The sequence below is a fragment of the Limanda limanda genome, chromosome 14, assembly GCF_963576545.1.
Source record: "Limanda limanda chromosome 14, fLimLim1.1, whole genome shotgun sequence".
Lineage (NCBI taxonomy): Eukaryota > Metazoa > Chordata > Actinopteri > Pleuronectiformes > Pleuronectidae > Limanda > Limanda limanda.
Window position 1 is genome coordinate 26,869,232 of NC_083649.1, and position 10,035 is coordinate 26,879,266.

Sequence of the window (10,035 nt, forward strand, 5' to 3'; positions counted from 1 at the left end):
TTGATTAATTAGCTGATTAATTTTGACTTCCCTGCAACTGTCCTTGTAACAATTGTTTGTTATTTGGTTGATTTAATACTATTTTATGTTTTGTGTTACTCCAACAGTAAAACTAGAGTTGCCCTTGCATCTATTAAGCAGCTTGCAGCAATCACACACATTATGTTACAGGAAACGCAAATTTAAGTTTATCATTTATTTTCCTAATTTTGTATTTATATAAATTAATTAATCCTTAGTGATCATTCTACATTATTGTATCTGCAAATTAAATATTTTGAAAAAACATGTATGTGGCTACCAACTCATAGAGGGCAACAGAGTAATACAATAGTAGATTATGGACATTTCTCTCATTAAATATGAAGTAAAAGCAATAATCAAAACGACCATAATGAAGGAATGGCAGCACAGATGGGGTACAAGAGGACATCTATATGCAGTACAGTGAGACACGGGCACATTCAGTATAGGGAAAGAGGAGCACCAAAGAGGAGAACATCCTTTCAAATCAGGAAGCTTGCAATGGAGAAGCTGGACACAGCTGTCTGCCAGTGTGCTGCTTTGTCATCAATATCGAATAGAAGATAGACCAGTTATTTAAAAAGGGAAGTGGAAGAGAAACAGACCTGTAAGAGTTGTGTACCATCAGGTTTAAGCGGAAACAATAACAGTGATAAACAACAACTCATACAATAATAATAATAATAATAATAATAATAATAATAAAAAAGTCCAACAGTGGGGAAACTGTAGTCCATTGTAGGGAAACTGTGAGTATAAAGGCTCAGGGACAATCTGACACATTCTCATTCGGTGCATAATTGACTAAATTAAAGAAAGACGCTGTTTTAAGACCTGGGAGCTCCTGAAGAGACTCTTTACCCTGCAAATTTAACTCCACCTGGACAATTGGACTGAAATGAAGATGCTGGTGGCATGCCCTCTACTGTCAACCAACAGTAGAGGGCAGCAATGCGCAATTGAGTTGTGTAGTCTGCCCAATCCAAAGAAGAAGACGGCATTGACGTGATTGTTAGTTTTTTTTTACGACAGTTCAGATACAACTGCTGTTAATAAGGCTCTTCTTGCTACACGAAAGTTCCTTTTCATGAAGCAGTCCGTCCTCCGGTATATTAGAGCAGCGTGCAATTTCGGTCACAGCGTTGTGCAGAGAAACTGGTCGTTGAGCAGTGTCAACTCATCCACCGCACTGGAGATAGGCACCGGCATTTTTTACAGATTTGGTTTTTACTTACAGGTGTCCAGAAAAACCAGCATGGCGTTCACCGCGAGTTCCCAGAGAATGGTGTGGGTTGACCTGGAGGCAAGTCACTGGGATGGGTATCTGCCATGCATGTATGATATGATGGAAGTGCCACGTAAATTGATGGGCGGTGTTATTTAACACCCTGTGTGTCACTAGCTGATGTGAAGGACAGAACCACATGTAATTTAAATTTAAAATACGAGTTGTATATACGTTTTGCCTTCCTGCCTTTCTTTTGTGAAGAACGTTAAATTCATACAGATTGACATATGGTTACAGTGTAACAATGTGCAATGTGTGGCGCGTAAAGAGTTACATGCTACCATGCCTTTACAAAATATTTAACACATGCTTCTAAATACTAAATACATTTTTTACACACAAATTCCGCTTGAACTCCAGTTGTTGAATGTGTGGTCAAGCACACAATCACACTGCTGATGTAAATTTTCTGGCCGCAGCAGTCATGTTATTCAGATATGCTAACAGTAGATGTTTCTAACAACACTGACTGGTGTTCATGATTTGAAACTACAGCATCCTTTTTTTCCCCCATCGATTCTTGCTCCCCTCCTGTGGTACCAGTACTGCTGTCAGTCAGTCCCAGACATGCCACTCCAGCTGGCTCCAAATTGTAGCTTACAACAACAATAATAACAACGATAATACAAAAGTTTCTTTAAATGGAATAGCTAAGTGGGATTTAAGTTGTTTTTAAATATAAATACACAACGTACTGTTGCCTTTTAATGTTGCTGTAAACTGCAGTGTCACATCATTAACAATGTATGAGAGCAGGCTCAAAGGTCACAATTTTGGTTGGAATTGTTTTGAGTAATTTGTTTTCATTCCTTCATGCTTGCATCTCAAAACATGTGATAAAATATCAGACAGATACTAGATGAAGACTCAATCTTTATGTTTTTTGTGTATACTTTTTAGATGACCGGTCTCGACATTGAGAAGGACCAGATCATTGAAATGGCGTGCATTATTACTGACTCAGACCTGAACATTCTGGCTGAGGTAACATAAGCATAAACGCCCATGGAGTTCCCCTTGTCTTCGAACTGCCTTGTAAATTAAACACATTTTGTTTTCGATTGACAGGGGCCCAACTTGATAATTAAACAGAAGGATGAGTTGCTTGATGGGATGTCCGACTGGTGTAAAGAGCATCATGGAAAGGTAAGCTTTCTATGTGGTCAGGGGCTTGAAGTAAAGTATATAGAAAATCATACAGGGCACATAGATGTCACAGTTCTATATGAGTTTCAAATATTAATTATTTTAATCTGTTGGTCGTGTGTGTGAGTGTGAGAGTCGTTGCAATTCATGGGGGCATAATCCGCTCTAAAATCGGCCCGCTTATCCTCTAGTGTGCAGCAGCCTTAAGTTTTAAGTGATGTTCATAGCCAGTGTTTTGCCTTTGTGTTGAAGTCAGGACTGACGCAGGCTGTACGGGATAGTAAAATCACCCTGGAACAAGCAGAGTACGAGTTTCTGTCCTTTGTCCGACAGCACACCCCACCTGGAAAGTGTCCCCTTGCTGGTGAGTTACTTTTTGGCACCAGCAGCAGAAATGTGATGGAATTCAACTGGTTTAGCTCCTACAGTCATGTCCATCGGTTTCTTTTCCTGCAGGTAACTCTGTTCATGCTGACAAGCGGTTTCTGGACAAGTACATGTCGCAGTTTATGTACCACCTTCATTACAGAATCATTGATGTCAGCACAATCAAGGAGCTTTGCAGGCCAGTATGATTGTGGGGTGTTTATTTTTGAGAAATTATGAAAACTTTCTTGGATTTGACTTTCTACCCTTTTCTGAGTGCTCTGTTTTTGTTCAGATATGATTGTATCAGTATGTCTAAAGAAGCATTTGAATACTTGAATTCCAATTCATCTATCACCTGTCTTCTTTAAGTAGCCTCATGATACGGAAACACTCAATAATAAATACAATATAATTTTTTCTCGATTATTTAGCATACCTATTAGGAACTTTCCTTGCACGTCTAATTAAGGCCTTGTTGGACTGTTACTTTTCAACTGACTTTGACATGATTTTCAGTTTTCTTGTTATGTATTCTGACGCTCCAATACACTTGCACTTCTATATTGTATCTATGTATATCTTTTCAAACAGGTTAATACATTTATTTCAATTATAAACATCCAACCTCACCACATTCAAATTAATATTTAAATTTCAAATAAAAAGTGACAGCTCTGGGCCTTGTTTGAGTTTGACCAATGAAACTCATGGATTAAATATCAAAGGCCCACTTTTAACATTGCATTGCTGCGTAGGTTTTGTGATTATTCCCACACTCAGAGATTAGTGTTTCTACTTGGTAGTACATCACGTAGGGATGACGCAATTGACCTATTTTATGATAAACGTGGTTTCATTATGTCATGGTTTCATAACCGTAACAATTGTAAAAACTATGATATCTATCTATGGTGTCCAGCCTCTTGTGAGTCACATAATTTGTGTGTGAGGTGAAATCTCTTGCCAATCAGTTTTGTATGTGTGCGAGCCACTGAAACAAGAGGGAACTGACGTAATCTACGTAAATTACTTTTGGTTTCTGACCAGCTCTGAAGCAGCGGCTGACTCCCCCCCCCCCCCCCCCCCCCCCCCCCCCCAGGAACCCCCTTGAACCAGTACAGCATGCTCGTTTACTTCTTCACAACTAGTCAACACTTAAACTAGGGCTGAACGATTTGGAAAAAGAATCTAATTGTGTTGTTTTTTTTCCCAATATTGTGATTGCGATTTAATATGCGATTTTTTTATTTTATCTTTTTTTCCCCAACAAAACGTAATAAATAATTTAAATATGACCAACACAATATTAGATACATTTAGTGTAAAATATTCTTTCCCACATTTTACAATTTAGTTATTTTAATTTGACTGCTCATTACAGAAACAAGAACAACAAATCGGTGGCTTTGTGCATTTAAGTAATTTAAACAAAGTTATTGTAAGTATAAACACAAGGCATGAACTTTTTAAACACTGTGTGCACAATGTACCTTTTTGAAATTATAGGTGTCTTACTGCTCCCAAGTCAGTAACCTTTTACACACAACTGAAACACAGAATTTGCCTCTACTACTTTGAAAATATTTTGTAAAATCAAAGTAAATAAAGTTATAAATAAAAAGCGGAGAAATGCACAGGTCACAAAGTCAAACAGTACAACTGCATGTATGAACAGTTTCCTGAAGCTAATGAAATGGTCCCACTCCTCAGACTTTGGTTTTTAACCCTTTCGAACACAAGTCACGTAACAGACAGAGTGTGTGTGGAGCCACAACACAGCAGACATGAGGCGGTGTAAAGACCTTGAGCATCCCGTTCATGTCCGGGTGGTCGTGCAGCGGTATGGAGGCGCCAGGCCTCAGCAGGAACACCCCCATGCTGAACACCTCCGTCTTGCAGATGTGCATGCAGGTGACCGGGGGGCTCTGGAGCCCCGCCGCCCCGGAGCTCGGCTTGCTTTTCCGGGGAGCGATTTTCAGGTCCGCCGCCTGCACTGCGGTCACCGCGAGATGAGCTCGCTCTGTGTGTCCGCCACGTCGGCCGAAGACTTGAGGGACCTGTAGGTGATGCAGGCCTGCTTCGCTATCTTCTGGATCAGAGGAGTTTTGTTGTCCCGCGCCATTCTGGCTGTGGGTGAGGACGGCAGCCCAGTGCCCTACTCTCTTTCGCACGTTGTAATCACGCACGTTGCGGTTAGAGAATCACGTTTTATCATATCGCGTTTTTTTTGCAAATGCAATTACTCGTTCAGCCCAACTTAAACAGAACAACTTCCGTCGGTTGGCTGTATATTGCTTGATGTGTCTTTTTCCTTCTATATTAACGAAAATCGTGATATTTCCTCTGACAACAATCGTAGCCCCAAAATAATTTTTGTGAAATCCTTAACTTCATGAAATGGAAAAAATTGTATAGCACATCCTGTATGACACTTAAAATTAATTTGGGTTTGTTTTTTGTCTTGGCATTTTCAGACGGTGGTTTCCAGAGGAATACAAGATGACACCTCATAAGAAAGCCAACCACAGGTAAATGATGAGAAAACCCCTTTAATATAATGTAATGTTTGTTTAGTCTATAATGATAGATCCATATTGTTGCACCATCTGCAAAAATGTCAAGAAGAGATGTTTCCTCCTCCAGACAACCTTCTTGTTAATGCCATTATGCTTTTATGTATTTCTTTTCTATTCTATTTAGCATAATCCATTAGCTAAACTGCTTATCCATTGAGAGTCACAGTGGGACTGAAGCCAATCCTAGCTGAGAGGCAGGCCAAACCTGCCCACTAGGGCTGCAACTAACGACTATTCTGATAGTCGATTAGTCACCGATTATTGAAGCAATTAATCGACTAATCGGATTATGAATGACACAAATTCTCAATTGCTCTTTTTTAGCAAACAGCTTTTAAATTTAGCTTGAGGTTGTTCGAGGCATGTGATGACTGAAAATAAAGACAATAAAGATTGATACTTCATTAAAAAAAATGTCTTTTAATAAACTTTGTTGCATATAAGGGTACAGTTGACACAAAAGCAAAGACAAATCAAGTTTTTGTCCATTTAAAACCAAGGACTGGCAAAGTGCTAATAAAAAAATTTTATTTAAATTTAAGTTTCCCTTTTTACAGTGAACCAAGAACAGGCCAGGTGCTGGTACTAACAATAAATTAAAAATCAAGTATCCATTTTTCGTGTTAACAAAAACACAGGGACAGGGAAAATAACATTTATAAAAACATCAACAAACGAAACTTCAGTCTTCTTTGGACTAAATCATTTTGATAAAAAAAAAGACGTTTGTCAGGCAATAGGATAACATAACGCTTTTAAACTCGTTAATAAAAAGTTTAAACCATATTTTTGTAATGGATTCTAGAATCCTGCGCGCAGGTATATACGTTTATATCAGTCTATGGTTTATATATAACATCTGACTGAGGCGAGTCTGCATCGTCTCCGTTACGAAGTCACACGTGACTCCTCCTCCTCAAATGCACGTGTCCTGCTTCCATGGAGAACAGGTCCGCCGCACAGATACTGCAGGTAGTTTTTTTCGAGCTGTTACGGGTGAAGTTCTCCCGAACTTTTTACTTACTGGTGCGCGACTGCGCGCGGCAGCGGACGCCGACATTGGACCGTGTTTTGACGCTATTGCACATGCGCGACTTTCAGAGATAGGGAGGGAGCGAGATGGCTCACTCCTCAGCTACTTCCATCAGCACCTTTACCTCCGGTAAAACGACGTTCAGTACCGGTGCGCGGCACGAGAAACACGCGCTATGACGTAACCAACGAATCATCGACGAGTAAATTCGTAAAGCGACTATTTTGGTCATCGTCAGCGACTATTTTGGTCATCGATTTTTGACGACGACGTCTAACCCTCAACTGCCCACTAGGTTGAGGGTTAGCTGCTGCCTTAGGTGAAGAATTTAAGTATCTCAGGGTTTTGTTTACGAGTGCAAGGAGGATGGAACAGGAAATGTACAGGAGCATCATCAGACTACAATTAACTGTAATACAATTGTGATCATGATTCACACCCATATAAAAGTATTTCCTATTCATGAATACCTCAGCAAAGCTACCTCACATGCTGCAGAGAACTGGTACTAAAAAAAGCAAGTGAGAGAAAAGCAGAGCAAGGTTTGTGTTGAGGACTACTTAAAAAAATTAATCCTGAGGAAAGCACAACTGAAGATGGTGAGAGTCAGACCTGGTATTGACATCTGTCCCGAATGTGTCTCTTGTGCGATATACGGCTGTGGCTCAGGAAGTAGGGCGGGTCGTCTACTAACTAGACCAGGGGTCGGCAACCTTTTTGACAATAAGTGCCAATGTGAAACTTAGTTGCCATATTGGGTATAGAACAACACTTTAAAGAAACATTTTTATCTTATTATGATTGCAATAATAAGTTTGTCATTAACCCCACCAACCGCACTCATATTCAGAATTGTGAAAGCTTGCTTTAGTCACATGGTTTTTGGCAGTGACAAAGACTTTGAGAGAGTTGGCCTGCTTCCCATACCTGGACACGGCACGTTTGATGGATTCTCCCTTGTCTGCCTGATCCTTGAAACTTCTTTCGTGCCTTGTCTCAAAGTGGCGCTTAACACTGGACGTTCGGCAAACAACATTTTCTAAACATAACGTGCACACAGCACGGTCCTTATGAAAAACAAAGCCATAGTCTTCTGCCCGTGAGAGCTGAAATGCCCGTGTCTTCGTTTTTTTTAGCTAGCAGGCATGCCATCACCAATACACCTGAACTGCTGATTCATGTGGGAAAATGCAGCAGTGCCGGCTGGGAGGCTTCTTCTTCCTATTATTTAATGGCGATTGGCATCCAACCTATGGCGCATTACTGGCACCTAGTAGCTTGGAGGTGTTAACATCAATCAAGCTAAATAATACAGGCTGCTTGACGGCAAAACCTTTTGAACATTTCTTTAATAAGAAAAGGCTTGTGTGCCAATGATACTGGCGCCAAGTGCCAATGATGGCACGCTTGCCTTTGGTTGCTGACCCCTGAACTAGACGGTCTGCAGTTGGATCCTGTTGTCCGCATTCAGCATGCAAAAGTCTTGTATAGGACACTGAACCCCAAGTTTGCCCCTGAATATATCAGTGTTTGATTAATGTATGTTATAGAAAGATGTTTCTACTTCTACCATAATGTAGCTGACCTAATCATACCAAAATCATCTTGAGCTTAACTTGCATTTTTGCACATATCCTACTGTCTATAATTATACTGTGAAAACCTGCTCCCCTGTTTGATTTGGTTTTGGTTTGGATGTAACTATTGTTGGATCCCTTGTTCAAACAAAACTGTGCATTACACAGAATAAACACAGGTGGTGAATGCTGAAGCATGAAGTTGGTCCATAAACTGTAATGGATGTTTACAAGGAATTGTAATTTTCCAGTTTAACGCCAGATTAACTTTTTAAACCTGTCTTTATGTAAATTTGAATGTTTCATAATTAAGAGAACTGATCGTAAAACTCGCAAAAAATCAAAGTTGAAATTACTCAAAATTACCCTTTAATTTTCGTTTTCTAAAGAAGGTTCAGAACACACATGAAAAAAGGAATTCATTTACATCTTTTGTTTTCTCCTTTAGGGCTTTGACTGACATCCGAGAGAGCATTAAAGAGCTGCAGTACTACAGAGCCAACATCTTCAAAGCAACAACCGAAGATAACAAGTGCAAAGTTGTTGAAAATGGTGACAGCAACAAGAATTGTCACATATGAATGCGACAGTATTCAGTGTTGTGTTGCTCGTTTCCTAAAGAAACCCGTTCATCATTGATTTTAGTAATCATATGTAGATTCCCATTGATACTTTGTACCAGTATTATTCAAAAGGTAAATGTTGAGGTTTCATCAAAGGGAGCAAGATTCTAGTACCAGTTTATAAAATAAATATTTAATGGACCTAAATTTAAAGGAGTAATGTTTGAAAGTCACATTTTTACTTTGCAGTTTTTTTATTTTCTCAACATCTGTAATCTGGTTCTCTAAGTTTTCCTTGTTTTGAAAATGAACCCCCCCCTCGCCCGTGACATCTTGTTTTTTTTATCAGTCTATAAAACTTTTTGACCCGTCCTGAATTGAAATTGTTTTTTGTGTGACCTGTTCTTTTCTGGAGTTAAGTGGAACAAGAGAGTGAGAGGGCACGATGGGATTCCCAACAGCATTCTGGGTGGGATTGGTTCTGGAACTAAATATGCCATTCATTGAGCATAGAGTGAAGAATGTTTATTTTCAGACAAAATATTTTTCCATTCACAAGCTACGAAATTGTGAAACAGTGTTAAGATCAGCCCCAATGTCACAAAAGCGCTGGTAACAGGGAGATAAGCCTTTTTTGGCAACAATGGTTAAAATCTTTACTTTTTCGTCACAGATCAGCCCAAATGTCACAAAAGCGCTGGTAACAGGGAGATAAGCCTTTTTTGGCAACAATGGTTAAAATCTTGATTTTTTCATCACAGATCAGCCCAAATGTCACAAACGCGCTGGAAACGGGGAGATAAGCCTTTTTTGGCAACAATGGTTAAAATCTTGACTTTTTCATCACAGATCAGCCCAAATGTCACAAAACAGCTGGAAACGGGGAGATAAGCCTTTTTTGGAAGCAATAGTTAAAATCTTGACTTTTTCATCACATATCAGCTCAAGTGTCAGAAAAGCGCTGGAAACAGGGATATAAGCCTTTTTTGGAAGAAATGGTTAAAATCTTGACTTTTTCATCACACATCATCCCAAATGTCACTAAACAGCTGGAAACGGGGAGATAAGCCTTTTTTGGAAGCAATGGTTAAAATCTTAACTCCTTCAGACTCCTTAAACTCACCAATCTTTTTGTGCGTCTCTAAACCAGCCCCGCTGGCTCACCACCCACCTGATATCAAGATCCGCCTTACGGCTTCATGAAACTGTTGCAAAAAACACAAACAGTGCTCAATTGTACAAAACTTAAACTACAAACCTGAATAATATAAGAAGTTATAAACCAACATAAATATTTAACTATACACACACATACTGCATAATGGCTCTTACAATTCCGGCCCCTAATTATAAGGCAGGATAACTTTATAATTATTTACATGCAACATAGTCACAAGAGCCATATTAAACCAAAATAACAAACAAGACATTTTTTTTTTTTTTTCTTTTTTTACACTTT

At 39.3% G+C, this 10,035-nt stretch overlaps 1 protein-coding gene across 2 annotated transcripts; it reads left to right on the forward strand.

Moving 5' to 3' along the window:
- The first annotated feature begins 1,060 nt into the window (after positions 1-1,060).
- smfn (small fragment nuclease) lies at positions 1,061-8,959 on the forward strand. Of its 2 annotated transcripts, XM_061085995.1 has the most exons (8): positions 1,063-1,131; positions 1,262-1,327; positions 2,213-2,296; positions 2,381-2,458; positions 2,711-2,822; positions 2,915-3,023; positions 5,302-5,355; positions 8,462-8,959. In XM_061085995.1, the coding sequence occupies exons 2-8, from the start codon at positions 1,280-1,282 to the stop codon at positions 8,592-8,594; spliced, it is 618 nt and encodes a 205-aa protein (XP_060941978.1). In that variant the 5' UTR covers positions 1,063-1,131; positions 1,262-1,279; the 3' UTR covers positions 8,595-8,959. The 2 variants fall into 2 exon arrangements, with proteins under 2 accessions (XP_060941977.1, XP_060941978.1); XM_061085994.1 differs by having other exon boundaries at positions 1,061-1,327.
- The last annotated feature ends 1,076 nt before the right edge of the window (positions 8,960-10,035 follow it).